This window comes from Actinia tenebrosa, unplaced genomic scaffold, assembly GCF_029948245.1.
Source record: "Actinia tenebrosa isolate PJP-AT-01 unplaced genomic scaffold, QUT_ActTen_1.0 PGA_scaffold5__44_contigs__length_20552954, whole genome shotgun sequence".
Taxonomy (NCBI): domain Eukaryota; kingdom Metazoa; phylum Cnidaria; class Anthozoa; order Actiniaria; family Actiniidae; genus Actinia; species Actinia tenebrosa.
Genome location: NW_028292582.1, coordinates 2,258,533 through 2,274,444, shown reverse-complemented (window position 1 = coordinate 2,274,444; position 15,912 = coordinate 2,258,533). Strand labels below are relative to the sequence as shown.

The following is a 15,912-nucleotide window of genomic DNA, read 5'->3' as shown; positions in this document are numbered from 1 at the left end:
CAACAAGCACTAAGAAAGTCATGACCAATGCTTATTTCAATAAAATGAAATGTTTAAAATAAAGAAATAATGAAAACCTTGATATTAAAGAATAGCAAGAGAATATTAAGTAAGCGAGCACATCTCCCATACATGGGTCTGTAACCATGAAAGTTTCTTGAAAATCTATTTTTAGCTGCGCGCGCGAGCCTGAGCTATTTTTAACATGCGATCCCTTATTGCTGCTCAGAGTTGTAGTGACTTCCATGCGAGCGAAAAATGTTTAGTTCCCGACGAGAAGAATGCCTTCAAAATTAGTAAAAAGTTGAAATGATTAAAGTATCATGTGTTCTTCATGGACGAATTAAACATTAACTTAGCAATTGATGTAAAAGAACATCGAAAAAGATCAAATCTGGATGATTTTCAGTCACGTACGAACAAGCGCTAAAAACAGCGAAGACGCCATGGGGAAGGAAACCGCAATAAAAAATACCATGAAAATAGCGAAAAACCTACAGTGAATACAGCCAAAAAAGCATTTACCGTAGTGTTTTCTATAGTAAATAAAGTTTAAGTTAAATAATTAAGAAGACGATGAACAAGACCAGTATTTTGTTTCACACACGAATCAGAAAAACTATTTGCACCGAAATGTGCCGAAGAAAATTTTCTGTTTTCACAGAGGAAAAAACTACAAGAGGCACTGAAGTGATTTTTCACAATTATTAAATATGTTTAGCTTGCCAAAATACGTGTGTTAGTTTATGCAAAAGACATTGCCCATTGAGAAAAGGCGAATTAATGAAAAAGTTTGACTATTAAAACTAGAACTTTCTTTCAAATTTTGCATCTTGAATTTTCGCTCCGCCTCAATGTTCAGGTATTGTTTTCATAACTTTTCAACTTCTAAAGTCCCAAACAGACAATAGAAATACAATCACAATATCGGCGAAGTACAAAAAGTGAATCAAACTTAGTATCTGAGGATTCAAACTAATAAAAAAGAGATTATTTTTACCTGATTGAAGGGCATTTTACTTGCGATTTTTTCTGCCAGATGCTCTTAGTTCGGCGTATTAGTGCCTTTATGTTTAATTCTTCTATTCCGAGCAGCTTGACTGTTTTCAGCTATCTTAAAACATCTGATTCCAACAGTAAATGCTAAAATTTCTCTCAAGTTTAAAGTTTTTTACACTCTTGACTCAGTGAATTCAACAAGTTTGTTCATCGAAAATCCGGCTCTTTCGTAAACGAGTCCAATCTACCTTCATTTTAGATGTCCATTAGATAACTTGTCATTTTGAAAACACTGAAGTTCAGGTCGGAAGTACGTGTTCTTGGGATACAGCAATATTAACTGTATTTCAGTTTAGGTGGAGAATTGTGGAATAACTTACAGTTTCATCTATAACTGCAATCAACTCCAAAATGATTGAGTCTCAATCGAGCGACCATTGTTTTGATTAAAAAACAAGCTTGAATGATGTTGTCTCAGCTGAGTATATTTTACATATGCTGTTATAATGGATTCCTTCAAATACCTTTCAGAATTTCTCAAGGAATTCCTCTAAACAAATTTTCTCGTCAAATTGAACTAAAGTTTGTTTTGTCAACTGCGTGAAGCTTGCTTTGTCACTGCCGATCTCTTGTGTACCCACGGCATCACTACAATCTGACCAATCAAGATTCGCATGCTAAAATAGCTCAGACTAGCGCGCGGAGCTAAAAATAGATTTTCAAGAAACTTTCATGGGTCACAGGGATATGCTCTCTTACTTCATATTCTCTTGAGAATAGATATTGATCATTATCCACGAATAATCATACTCCAGACCAGACTCCTAAAATAATAGTTTCCATAAGTTTGGCGGCCCGCTTTTAAATCCCCTCAGTATTGGCGATTTTAATCACTGATCACTTTTTTTTGTCATTAATATTCATTTTGAGGTGATGTCAATAATTGAGTTAAGATGGAGTTTGATAATGATGTCCATTAAACAATAGCCATTCTGACCGATTTGCAACTTGAGCGAAAATGGCTGCAGAAAGCTCCAGATTTGTGTCACTCGACAATTCAGTAGAGTCGCTTATTTCAAGAACAGGAAAATACAAATACTGTGAAAACTACGACAAGAGATGTTTCCTTATTAACCAAGTTTCTTCAAGCTAAAGGTGAAACGCGTAGCGAGATAGACGACATTCCTCCTGCCGAGCTGAATGAACTTCTCAGTGAGTTTTTCGTTTGTGTACGAACCAAAGAATGCCAAGAGCACGAACCGTCGTCGCTACGAGGGATGATGTCTAGTTTTGAAAGACATCTTTAATCAAAGTCCTATCCAAACAGCATTATCAATGATCTTGTGTTTGAAAAAACGCGAAAAACACTATCCTCCAAGCAGAAACAGCTAAAGAAACTAGGGAAGGGAAACAAACCTAACGCTTCCGTCGCCATTACAGATGACGAAATTAAGATATTATACGACAAGGGACAGCTTGGTTTATCAAGTCCAGAAACGATCTTGAATACCGTTTGGCTCAATAACTCTCTTCATTTTGGCCTAAGAGGAGTAGAAGAGCACCACAATATGCGCTGGGGTGATGTAGAACTGTGCAAAAATGACAGCGGTTCTGAATACTTGGAGTTCAACGAGCGCCAAACTAAAACACGCACTGGCATGAACCCACGCGATGTGAGACTCTTTCCACCTAAAATTTTTTCGACTGATAGGAGCGAAAGGGATCCAGTGGCAGTTTACAAAACCTTTGGTATGAAAAGACCTGAAAAGATTAGAAGTCCAGATGCTCCATTTTAAATCGCTGTCAACAATATAAAATCAAAGTCCCTTGGTTCAAGAGCAATGCAGTCGGCGTCAATAAACTTGGAAGTCTTATGAAAGAAATGACAAGAAAAGCAGGATTGAATAATGATAAGCTTCGCAACCATAGTGCTAGGAAAACAATGATTCAAACTCTGAGCGAAAATAACGTGCCGCCAACTCAAATTGCTTAACTGTCTGGGCATAAAAACCTAAAAAGTATTGAGAATTACAGTCATCTAAGTATACGAGACAGCAGATGGAAATGTCCCATATGCTCACACATATTAACTACGTGTATTAGTATCCTTCCATTCACTCAAATTACAAACACATCAGCTTCAAATCTTCAAGAAGTTTCTCCTGTCATGAACTCTGGACAACGAGCTGTAATGGCATTGTTTTCAAACGCCGTAATAGCGCAGCGCGGTTATACTAAAAATAGATGTCACGAGATCGGACCCCCCGCATGACTCAGACAAACAGAACACAAAGGTCATAGTAAATGTAAAGCGGTTTTCATTACGCTCGCTAGTTTCTTTATATTTTCTCGTCGTTTTTTTTTGACAAAATGGTCAGTACGAAACATTGCTGCTGGGGAAGATGTAATAGTGATTCAAGATACCCCGATAGACTTCCACTTCTGTTACAAGGAGTTGCATTTGTGTTTGATAGTAATATGAATGACTGTGCTTTAAAAGACATTCGTTGTCTTTTATGTAAAAGCACTGCCTTTTCATGACTTCCTGTGATAGAACAGACTCTTGGATCACACTTTGAATAGTGTGATCATGAAAAACCTTTAGACTCTTAATCTCTAGCAAACCATCTTCTTCCACAAGACCATCAGGAGAACATGCTAGCCAGGGGTATTTGGGATTAACCCACAATCCAGATGCCACAACTTGATGCTTTGTTTGAGCTTGGTATTTCAATATAGCATCGGCTTCATTTTCTAAGCCTCTTGCCATCCAAACAGACTGGTAGTTTTCACTCTCCATATTCCATTTGTAAGATGATATAAACTTCGCACTTCGACTGGCTGCACTTTTGGATCCATCAAGTACAAGTTTTCCAATCTTAACAGCTTCAAGGCATTTGGAGGCGGTTAGTCGAAGCCATCTCTCAGAGTGCCATTTTTCACTTTGGCTCTGTTGCTCTGTGTCAGAAAGTTGGGTGAGTGATGAGGGAGTTAAGTTCTTAACAAGGATTTCTACCTTCTCTCTTAACAAAGGCAAGCAAATATCGTCTACTGAGTAATCATTATATGAAACCTTCAGTTGTGTCGTCCACATAGAAATTTTCCCGGTCTTAGCATTTTCATATTGTAGCCGAGAGACAAAGTTATTGGTCATTGACGATGTTACCTGTCTGTATTGAGGCGGTCGTGGATCGAAATCTATAACTTGAACTTGTGTTTTCTTTTTTTTGGAGGGATATTTGGCATCTGAGAATCTTTTGGGATTTTTCTTTCTCTTTTTTCCTTTGTTCCATGAACACTCCTGGCTAGTACATGGTGTAGTTACGATATGTCCGTGTTCTTTGACGTGGTCTAATAACAACAGCAAAACCGCAACTACGTGGCTGCATCGGCCAAGTTCTGACGCTTTGCATGGCTCACACGATGCATGTATAACTGCGCCACTTTGAATCGATAAAATTATCAATACGTTGTGAGGAAGATCTGTTTTCATTGAGGGCCAAACGTGCGCGCGAAGGAAATAATAATCACTGTTCTTGTTGTCAGTAACGTCGTGTACGAAGCCAGAGTCAACATATTTACGTCCGTTCTTGAAAGGCTTGTCAGTCATATGTCCGAGTCCGTGTCCCTTTGCTTCATCATCACTATCATCAGACGTTTGATCTACGACTTCACTTTCTGATCGTGATGGAAGTGGTTCTAAAGCATAGAAATAAACGTGTCCATAGTTGAACTGCGCCGGTATGTCATTGGATGGAAAGTTTTTCCAGCCCGATGTAGGTATTTCAGGGACTTTATTCTTTGGCTCTTTGATTATTTTTCCGTCCTTGCTGTATTCCTTGGATACCTTAATATCGAGCCACCTACCCCCATCTATACTCGGATCAAGAATGCGGTAATTTCCAGCGTTTATACAATCCTGAACACGTGCGAGCAGTTCGCTACGCTTTCCAGTGACTTTTAGGCCTCTGCATTTAAGCCAACGCTTTAACTGGTAGACAGTATAGTTTCCCGGGTCAGCATCAAACCTGGATCCAGGAACTCCATCATTTTCAGTCAAGTTTGTAGCTGTTTTAAGTGGATTTAGATACGAAGTATTTATATTTGCAGTCATTCCTCTTCTACTGAGATGGTTTGTTTGTCTGAGTCACGCGAAAGGTATCCTATTTCGTGACGTAATAACCGCGCTGCGCTATTCATGGAGGACAATTTTCAGTTATAATAAACACTGTAAATCAATCACCACCACTTATTCCGCTCTACGAAAACCCTCCAAAAGCAGCGGGAAAGAATAAGAATTAAAAGTGACCCTGATGATGAGTAATTTCTATCACTAAGGTAGTCATTGCATTTTTTATTCAAATTGTCAGTTAACTTAAGTATTTCAAGATCCTTATATCTCATTCTGTAAACATGCATGCTGTTTTGTGTCTTAAAACAACAGATTTATTTCAATTGTCAAACTTTCTAACTTTACTTTGTAAACTATATATAATAAAAAACAAAATTAAATTCAGTTTATTTATTAAAACCCTTTCTTTAGTGCAGTAGTTTACAAGTTTTTAATTGTTCATTTTTGTTCGGCCTGTAGACCAACAACTATACTATACATGATAGTTATGATTCATCAGCTTTTTAATTATAAATCAAGCCAAGCTTTCGAGCATCTTGCTCTTCATCAGGGCAAACGGCTGTGACAATTTTACAAGAAAACACGCAACATAACAATGTGCGCGTGCTAAAGTTAAATTTATCAGTTGCTAGGAGCGCGCGTGTTACGAAGGGAGAATTAATTGCGCGCGCAATTCTTCTTTTTTTTTTTTTTTTTTTTGTCTATTAAGATACGCTATATGATCTTAATTGCCTATCAAGCTACGATAGCTATCAGGCAATGTTCTTCCACTGTCTCTATTAAAGAGAGCATGTGATTCATTAGCAATCTTCCATGCCTCCAGCCATTTCCTCTGGTGCCATCGTTCTTCTGCACGCGCACATTGTTATGTTGCGTGTTTTCTTGTAAATTTGTCACAGCCGTTTGCCCTGATGAAGAGCAAGATGCTCGAAAGCTTGGTTTGATTTATAATTAAAAAGCTGATGAATCATAACTATCATGAATCTTAACTCGGCTTACAAACACTTATTGGAACTATACTATAGTTTTATTATTAGAAGTTTTGATCTTTGAAATCTCAGTATCTTTGAGATAAATAAATAACAGAATGGAAAATGCTTGTACGGTTTTTATGCACTCGTTAATGCGTATCAGAAAACTTACTCGTTCGCTACGCTCACTCGTTCGTTATCTGATACTTCTAAACTCGTGCATAAAAACCGTACGCGCGAATTTTCCATTAAGTAATCTAGGACAAAATTCGACGAAAAAAATCCGTCTTGAAACCAATGTAATGCCCGTGCGTTGCCATTTATTCTGAACTGTCAAATCAAATGTAGTTATGGTTCAAAATAATTTTATTCAGAATTCAAACGTGTTTCTTTATTACATGTGCTCTCTTCTATCAAACTTTGGACCGCAATAATACTTCAAGGTTTTCTCCTTTACAAAAGAATATCATCGATCACTGAGTTTAAACAATAATTATTTGGCAAGTTTCCCTTGGATCCCGCTGAATGAAATGTTTTAACAATCTTGAACAAAAGTGCTTCAACCGAAAGAATGGCAAACGTATTTAATATCCCGTCAAAACCCATAAAAACATGCATAAAACAAGATTCCTATCGACAAAATTCTTAATATGAATCAGAATCCAAAGGAAGAAGCCGAATAAAGTGGCGTTTTCTTTGACTGATTAAGTCCAGACCAACGTGGTTTTGCTGAATTATGATTTCCAGCGCTGGCGTTCAAAGTCACATTTGGAGCTGGTGAAGTTGTACACATTTGAGACTACTTGAGTGGTCTTTCCGAGGCCCATTTGCGGAAAACACTTATCCAAACACCTGTACTCTTTCTAGTGTTCTCATTTTCGCTTGAACGTTTTAGTTTCTTGTGGTTTCTTCGTCTGCCAATGCAAAACGGAAACGGGAAGCCATTTTGTTTGCAAAAATTGAAAGAAAAGTTTACATTTTATAAGCGTTGCTAAGCAACTGAACTACCAATAATTTTGCCCATTATGTGATAATCCCCGATATTCACTTGGCCTTCGGCGAATAATTTTTAAATATATTTTTCCAAGAAATGCTAAACCGAACTGCTCTTCCATCTGAAACAAGTTCCAGGAATTCGATGAGGTATGACGTTGCTTCAGCTTATGTAAAAAGTTTTTTTAAACTAAATTCAAATGCCCTGAGCCTCACTAATACTTCTATAAGCATTAACTTTTTTGATAAAGAAAAATTGCTATTCTATTCAGTGGAATAACATAATAATTCGTTTGCTTTAATATCGTTATATCGTTTTCCTCAAACAGCACGAGGTACCAGTCGAGTCACTGTACTGATAATTTATTTACGAACGTGATTTCACTTAGAAAATCCTTAATATATACTGTAATAACAGTATACTCTATAACGATACTACAATAGTCAATGTTCATAGTCATAAATCAGTACATATATTATACATATAATCTATAAAGTATACCTTACTGAAGAGCAGTATATTGTGAGGAAGTTCAACTGAAGCAAAAACATTCAATACTGTATTATTCCTTTCAACTGCAAGTGAAATATGACGTCCAACAAGGTTCAGTACGTATACTGAACATCCGTGTGTTCCATATCCGAGGAAAACGTACATCGCTTAAAGCTAATTGTTAAACTTACTTAAGAGATTGTCATCCTACCTTGGACATTGTTTGAATTTTCTTTGGCTTCTTATACTTGCTGTTGAATTTTGAAGTGACTTATGACACCAAGTGTTCGTTGTTCGTCTCGTTGGAAGCGGGTGAACTGCAGCCGTCAGTCAGGTGTCAATGCGATATAAAATGGATAACATAGAGATCAAGTGACATTCACCTCATATGGTCATTTCGACCAAGAAATAGTAATTTTAATTATTCAATTTCACAATTTCCAAAAATATAATATTTGCACATAAATCTAATGAATGTTAGGTGGGCCTAAAACAAAATTCCTGAGGAAAAAGAAAAGCATTATCAAATTGGTCCCTAAGTTAGTGGTTCCTGGGTCCGGGTTGTACGAAGCCTGGATAGCGCTATTCAACGGATAAATCTTATCCAGTGGATAAATTTATTGGATAACAGTATCGACTTATCCACTGGATAAGGATTTATCCGCCGGATAGCGCTATCCAGGCTTTGTACAACCGCGCCCTGTTGTTCAAAGCCACTCTGACGAAAAGTAGAACCTTATTCTCAAGAGAATAGCACGTGATTTTGAATAGGAACATATTATGCATGCCTAGATAGTTCGGTTTATTAATACATAGAAGCATTTGCAAATTAGTTATTCACAACTCAATTGTAAAGCTCCGTCTACACGAGCAATTTTTGTGTGGCAACTTTTAATTGCTCATGTAGGCGATCGACAAATATTTGGTTTCAATTTGAGTCAGTAATAATTTCGGACAGCGAAGATGCCTGTGAAAGAAAGCCCGGCTAGGGTACTTAGGAAGATGGTGCAAATAAAGAAAAGAAATAGAAATACTGCTGCAGTGATCACTTATTTTATCAAATAAAAAAGACCAAAAAATACTTAGAAAATGTGGGGTAAAACCCTGGAAAACCCAATTACGTAGAGAGGCTCAAGAATTTGCTAATAATCTAGTAAAAGAGTGAGGTAAACAGACCATAATGGATTTCAAAACTTTTTTCCGGTTTTGGTTTCAAGTTTCATTTGCCGTTCTTTTCTTCTCTCTCTTGAAGCCGCCGTGTTTAATTAGATGCGCAGATGACGTCAAAATAGTTGCCACATTTATATGTCGTCTCGTCAATTTTCGGTGTGCGGCTATTTTTATTTGCCACATAAAAACTAGGACGCCAGCTTTCCAACGCGCAATTTTTGTCATCTACACGAGCAAATGAAAATTGTCACATAGAAATTGCCACATAAAAATTGCTTGTGTAGAGGGGGCTTAAAGCGCCTTAGCTTGATTTGATTATATATTGATAGGAGACATTAATCATAACTCTTAAACGAATTGAATAAGTTTGAAAAGAGTGAGAAAAAAGGATTTAAGCTAAATGACCTATTATTACTTCAACGTGTTTTGATCTACCAAAATTTCCGGGAGTGCACGTTGTGTCATAGTCGCTATTTGGTTGTTTCGTTGACTATAACAAATCATTTCTCATAACTAGCTTGTCTCCTTAGATGGCGGTTGTTGTTTATAGTCTTAAGGGATTTTGAGTTATTTCGTTGCACCCCAAAGATTCATGCTTGACGAGTCAATTAATTTTCAATACGGAGTGGTCATATTCATCAAGGTTGAGATGCCCATCGTACAAGTAGACATCGCGATCAGTATTATCGACCTTGGACACCTCGCTCACTGGAATACTAACTTCAATAGCACTGTCAGCCTTATCGTGAAATCGAGTGCTTTTGTGAACGGAAAGGCCATCGTCATAGTTATTGCGTATTATTTCTTCTTTGCTGTAGGTGTAAGGATCCATGGCAGTCAAATAGACACCTCATATATGGAAAAGAGAGGGAGAAAAAGTAACAAAAGCATAAGATAAGCATTATAGGTGGATCGAGGATGGATTGATAAGTGGCGGAGAGGTGGATAGGTGGTTAAGTGTGTGGAGTAAGATGGGTAGGCGATTGAATGGGGGTAGGGTGAATATGGGTTTATGGTTGAATGAGGAGTAGGATGGGTAGGTGAATGAATGGGGGAGTTGATTGGATATGGTTTGATGGCCATGGGTGAATGAGGAATAAGATGGGTATATGCGCGACAGGTCACCAGGCCCAGATGATTTGTTTGAGAGACACCGGGTACTATAGAAGTAGTACTAAGATAGTTAACACAGCACGTGAACTTTAGTTATGAATTTAATTTGTTATCAAGAGGAATATTGGAGGTTGTTATTGAGTTTTTCTTTTGGATTCGATAGGGACACATTTGGTAAGTCTATTATAGTTTGTATAAGATCACACAGATTGATCCTAAGAATCTCTTTGATTGTATTTTTAGTGAACCGCATCGATACATCGACGCATCGATACACGCAACACATCGAAACATCAGCACAGCACACATTCGAGATTTCTATCTTATGGAAGCAACAACACAAGGGATAATGAATCTGAGTTTCATGAAGTTCCTAATAAATAGATATCTATGAAAGGCAAGAATATTTTCTACAGGGTAGGGGATTCAATGGGGGTAGGGTGGATATGGTGTTTTGGTTGAATGAGGAGTAGGATGGGTAGGTAAATGAATGGGAAGTTGATTGGACATGGTTCGGATGGGTGAATGAGGAGTAAGATGGGTAGGCGATTGAATTTGGGTAAATGCAAGGATGGATGGCTGAATGAGGAGTAATATGGATGTATTGTTTGATGGGGTTGGAATTGGATGGATGGGTGAATGAGTAGATGGATGAGTAGATTTATGGATGGGTTAGTAAATTAATCTTTACCTTCTTCAAAAACTGCATCATTATTTTTGTCAGTAGAAGCCTTAATCATTTTGTCTTTACTGATACCCTGAGCTCCATTGTCATTGGTGTAGTGGTAGAGAGTTACATTCTAAAGAAACCAATAAGAAAAATATTACTTACTAGTTGTTTACGCATCAGGTTATGAAATTTTCAGTATCGCTATAAAAGGCTGGAAAAGAAACCCCAGGAATTTGAGAAGGCTCCATTAGGGTTCCTTGTTCTGAATATATACTGGTTTCCTTTATTCACTTCATTATTTACCTCATCTTCGTTATCACTGCTTGGATCAGATTCGTCATCACTTGATTTATCAATCGATTCCTTTAGAGAGAGAAAAAAATTCTTCAGTACAAATTATTCAAATAATCTTTTTAGCTATCTTTATTTACAAAATTGATTTGCAATCCAGATTATTGAAAAACTCAATATTTACAATGATATAAATTTGTATAAAATAGAATAATAAATAAATAAAATAAAAATAAATAAAATAAATAACAATATCTACATAAGTTAAATATTCGGATAAATCTATAAAGAAATGTACATTTGCAAAACTGTCTATAATTGATTCATTAGTCCCACTTCCCAATTGAACTTGGTATAAAACTGTTAAATAACGAAGATTAGATGTAATGTCGAATATATAAAAATACAATGATAGTGTGAAGATTCATTGAACATAACGACTGAAATAAATGTACCGTTACTTACATATCCTCCTCCTAAAAAGCCTAATCTCTAATCCTCGATTTTGTGCTCATAGTTTCTCCAAAACTAATTACGTAAATAGAACGTTTTGGGAGTCCTTAAATACCGCCCAGTACCTTGATTACAAAGGCATATACTCAGAGTTAGCCTCTCCTTATAGAAATATTATTCGGCATTACCGCAGGCACTCACAGATATCAAATATATCATTTCACCTTGTTTTGCATTAAAAAAATTCCCAAGTATTCTTTTCATCAAATTATTCTTTTTGGAATGCGATCAACTGATCTGTGAACTTGCAAAACTGTTTTTCGTTGCAACATTTAGCCCCATGTAAGGGAATCCGGATTCCGGAATCCACGAAATTTTAGGCTTTGGAATCCGGAATCCACCCTTTTGGAGTCCGGAATCCGCTACTTTGGAATTCAAAGTATACACTCAGATGCTATCGCCTCGACCTAGATGGAACCGATATAGCCCCTCCCCCACTGCGTAATATCTCCACCAAGAATATCTGTCATCAGATGCTGATTTAATTGATAGACGATTCTATTTATGCTGGCAAGTATATCAAAATACTTTTCAGAGAAAGTATCTGAAAATTAACGATATGGAATTCGGAAACCGCAATACAAAAGTTTTGGAATCCGGAATCCAGACCCTTGAAATCCGTAATCCAGCGCTTGGATTCCGGAATCCACCATAAGTCCGGATTCCCTTACATGGGGCGAAACATTTAAGAAGTAAGCTTTTATTGCCCACCTAAATCTTCGAGATATAATTCTCCATCATTATTACTGGAAACTCGTATAAAGCTTTGTAATTGAATAAGACACATATATGAATACCAAATTACTGGTTCAGCGAGTATCCCAATGATCCGCGTCAAAACCCTGTATTTTGTAGAAATAACGCATGCGAAATTTCAGTAAAGCCAAGAAATTTGCTTTCCAAAAAATATTTGAAAAAAAAAACAACAACAAAGGGGTGTACCTGGAATGCATGGGAATCAAAAAGGATCCTCAATTGATCGTCAAGAATATCAGCAATACCAAATAGACCTTCCAGCTTTTTCTGCAAATAAAAATTGGAAACTGTTACAATATGAAGGTGACATAAAGGGACAATGGGCTCTTCAAATTCATCTGACTCAGTTCAATGTTAACATGAAAAATTGTTCACAAGAAATGACTTGGCAAACAAGAATCAATAGTGAATATATATAAGAGGATTTTCATGGCGGCTATCGTATAGTAAAGGAACAACATTCAAAGTTCTTTCACCAAGAGAGGTTGTGTTTTTATTGCTTTGGTCTAAAACACGGTTGCTGTGAAACTCCTCTGCTGTAATCGTGAATAAATAGTTGTCTGCTTCATTCACGTCATTATTTACCTCATCTTCGTTATCACTGCTTGCATCAGATTCATCATCACTTGATTCATCACACGAGTCCTTTAGATAGAAAAAAAATCTTCAGTACAAATCATAGGTATAATGGGTAGAATAGATTATTGCAATAGTCTTCTCTATGGGCTTCCCGCCACTCATTTAAATAAGCTGCAAAGAGTACGAAACACAGCAGCTAGGCTTATTTGTTGTGCTCCTCGTTTTTGTCATATAAAACCTATTTTAGTTTCTTTACACTTGTTACCAGTTTAGTTTAGAATTAACTTTAAAATACGAGTTATTACTTTTAAAGATACACATGGAAACGCTCCAGTATACATTTCTTCATTGATTAAGATCAGAGAGCCCTCTAGGTGTGGTTTACTCTCTAGCAATGAGCATTTATTACAGCCACCAATTTTTAAAACTAAAAAGACCATGGGCGATAGAGCTTTAGCGGTGGCAGCCCCCGTGTAGTCTCCAACTACATAAATAGTCGAGCCTTCGTACACATTGACTCCAACATACGTATTTATTAGCTCCAGCTTGACAATTGTTCGACAATTACACGGAAGATTGTACGATTCGCTACAACAAACAACTTATAATTAATAAGCTTCACAAAAAGGGGCAAATTAAAAAGGAAAAAGAAAAAAAAAGAAAACTACTTACAAGTTAATGATGCACGCTCGACTGATTCTTGATGTTAAATATTTATGGCGCCTGCGGGGCCTCTAGTCTGCGGAAATTCTTAATCTTACACCCCGCACTTTGGAATAAATTACCTAGTAATATAAGGGCTGCTGATACAATTTTTAATTTCAAAACTTCATTGAAGACACATTTTTTAAAGTTATCTTTTTATTCATGAATTTTAATATTAGTATTTTATATCTGTATATATATATATATATATATATATATATATATAATTTGAATTTTATCTCTACATATATTATTTATTTATGTTCTTCATCATTTTCATAGTACATATCATATGTGAATTTTATCTATAGTTGTTTTTTTTTTCTAATGTGATTTTTTGACATATATATATTTATATTTATTTTCTAGGTCTAGATAATGCACATTTGATCATATTCACATGTTAAAGTCGCGTTTTATAAATATTAAATATTATTATTATTAATATTATTAAATTTATCGGAATTAAATAGAAACATAAAACAAATGTTCACGAGGAACGTCGTGGCAAACAAGAATCGATAGGAATAGATGGAAGTATTTTTATGGTAGCTGTCTTATTAGGGAAGGAATAATATACAAAGTTCTTTCGCCAACAGAGATTGTATTTTTGTTGCTTTGGTTTACAACACGTTTGGCATGAAACCCCTTTGCTGTACATATTATCTAGGAGTACCTGTGAAAATGTGATCAAACTGGAAGATGTGTAGCTGAATTCTAAAGATCCATCCATCCATCCATCCATCCATCCATCCATCCATCCATCCATCCATCCATAGGCAACCACAGGCAACCCAATGGTCACGTGATATCTCATACTTCCTCCCCCTCCCTTAACGTGTCCCAAAAATACTGTATATCAAAGTAAGATGTCACTGCTCGTGCTCCTAAGGAACGAAACCATAACGTTCAGGTGGCCTTCGGTTGTCCCTACTGGGGTAGCTCCTTTCTTGAGTCGTTGGTGGCGACTGCTTTGTGATTTACACACACACACACTCACACACACACGCACACACACACACACACACACACACACGTATTTATATATATCAGTATATATACACCAAATCCCTAAAACTATGTTTGGGATATATATACATATATACATACCCCCATTTTTCATATTGTCTTACCTGGATTTTCAAGGAAAGACAATAGCAAAAATGGGGATACATATATATGTATTTATATCGATAAGATGTCAGAGTTTTAGGGATTCGATGTATATCAGTATATATATATATATATATATGTATATATATACACTCGATTGCAGAAACGTTGTAGTATACATTTATACAAATATCTAATTTATTCAGTATATTTAATGATATGCAAAACGGAAAAATCGCTTTATTTATTGTTTATTTCATTCAATGACTGTCAAAATATTTTTTTCTTGTCCATTAGGTCGTACAGAATATAAATCAGTAGGTTTTAAGCGTTGAAAATGGTTACTTTGCATTGTGCATATTATTAGATATGGATCGCTAAAACTTTGACATTCATTGATACATATATAATATATAAGCCTAATTCGTGACCTTAGCGATCCGGTGTATATATATAATAACAAACATGCACAAAAGTCTTCATCTATCCACACAAATTTCATTTAAAAGAAACCACACGTAAAATATGTTTTTGTTTCTAAAGACCAACTATATGTCGACCATGTTGTAGCCATTCATGCTAAAAAGCAAGAATTAAACCTAACAACAAATCATAGGTTATAATCTATAAATTGAGAAACATTGATAGATTTTTAGCTTGGTATTGAGTTACTGAAAGACATAATGTTTGCATATCATAATAAATAACAGTCCGTTTAGACTACGATTTTGTTTCGTTTTCACTTTCGAAAAGCATAGTGCTGTTTACTTAAAATTCAGTTCTTTTTCAGCTTATAGAGACCTTTAGATCCGACGACGAGTACGAGAACGAATACGAGAACGAGTACGAGTGCAAGTGTTTAACTTTTAAAGAGAGGGACTATCTTTTCGTAGTCGTGATCGTGTACGTAGATTGAAACTTTAAATTGTAAAAAATCGGAAATCGACTACGATTTAGTGTTAACTACGTGTACAGGACCAATTTTAAAACTCGTACTCGTACTCGATTTCGTACTCGTCGTCGTTTCTAAAGGTCGCTTATATACAGCTACTTTCAAACCACTAGTTTATGCTTGCGATTGTCACGAAGAAACTCTAAAATGCTCGAGCTGATTGCAAGTCTTTCATTGAATACTGTAAACGGAAAGTCGTCGTCTTGGACCCAATATATTATTTTGTTTCTGCTCAACTGTCAATTCAGAAAAGAATTGCCTATAATCACAATATTATACTCGATTGATGATCAGTTCAGAATCAAATAATTAGAACTATCTTGTTTTACCTCGACCCGCGTCGTTTTGCTTTCCACCGTACCCATATTTACTTCTCTGATCAAAAACCTGTCTTTTCAGCGATATGGTTTGCTAGCCAACAACACGAAGGAAGTAAAAATGAAAGTGGAACTTACCTTCTCA

General features: G+C 36.2%; 1 protein-coding gene, 1 long non-coding RNA gene and 1 pseudogene across 3 annotated transcripts in view; 1 reads left to right on the top strand and 2 right to left on the bottom strand.

Annotated features, from left to right (window-relative positions):
* Positions 1-3,341, top strand: part of LOC148906316 (uncharacterized protein KIAA1958-like) — an 18,541-nt pseudogene extending 15,200 nt beyond the window's left edge.
* LOC116292443 (uncharacterized) overlaps positions 1-15,912 on the bottom strand; it is a 17,576-nt gene extending 1,664 nt beyond the window's left edge. The window contains exons 1-6 of one of the 2 annotated variants that reach the window (XM_089037444.1): positions 15,780-15,912; positions 12,687-12,746; positions 12,288-12,368; positions 10,845-10,904; positions 10,563-10,671; positions 7,800-9,607 (exon numbers count right to left, since the gene is read on the bottom strand). In XM_089037444.1, coding sequence (XP_088893570.1) covers positions 9,363-9,607; positions 10,563-10,671; positions 10,845-10,904; positions 12,288-12,368; positions 12,687-12,746; positions 15,780-15,815 — 591 coding nt within the window. In that variant the 5' untranslated portion in view covers positions 15,816-15,912 and the 3' untranslated portion in view covers positions 7,800-9,362. Of the gene's footprint in view, positions 1-7,799; positions 9,608-10,562; positions 10,672-10,844; positions 10,905-12,287; positions 12,369-12,686; positions 12,747-14,061; positions 14,415-15,779 lie in introns of those variants that run through there. The other variant, XM_089037443.1, reaches the window with a different exon arrangement.
* Positions 13,190-13,553, bottom strand: LOC148906315 (uncharacterized). The gene is made up of 2 exons (XR_016121257.1): positions 13,353-13,553; positions 13,190-13,268 (listed from the first exon to the last, which is right to left on the bottom strand). It is a non-coding gene; the product is annotated as an uncharacterized LOC148906315 (long non-coding RNA).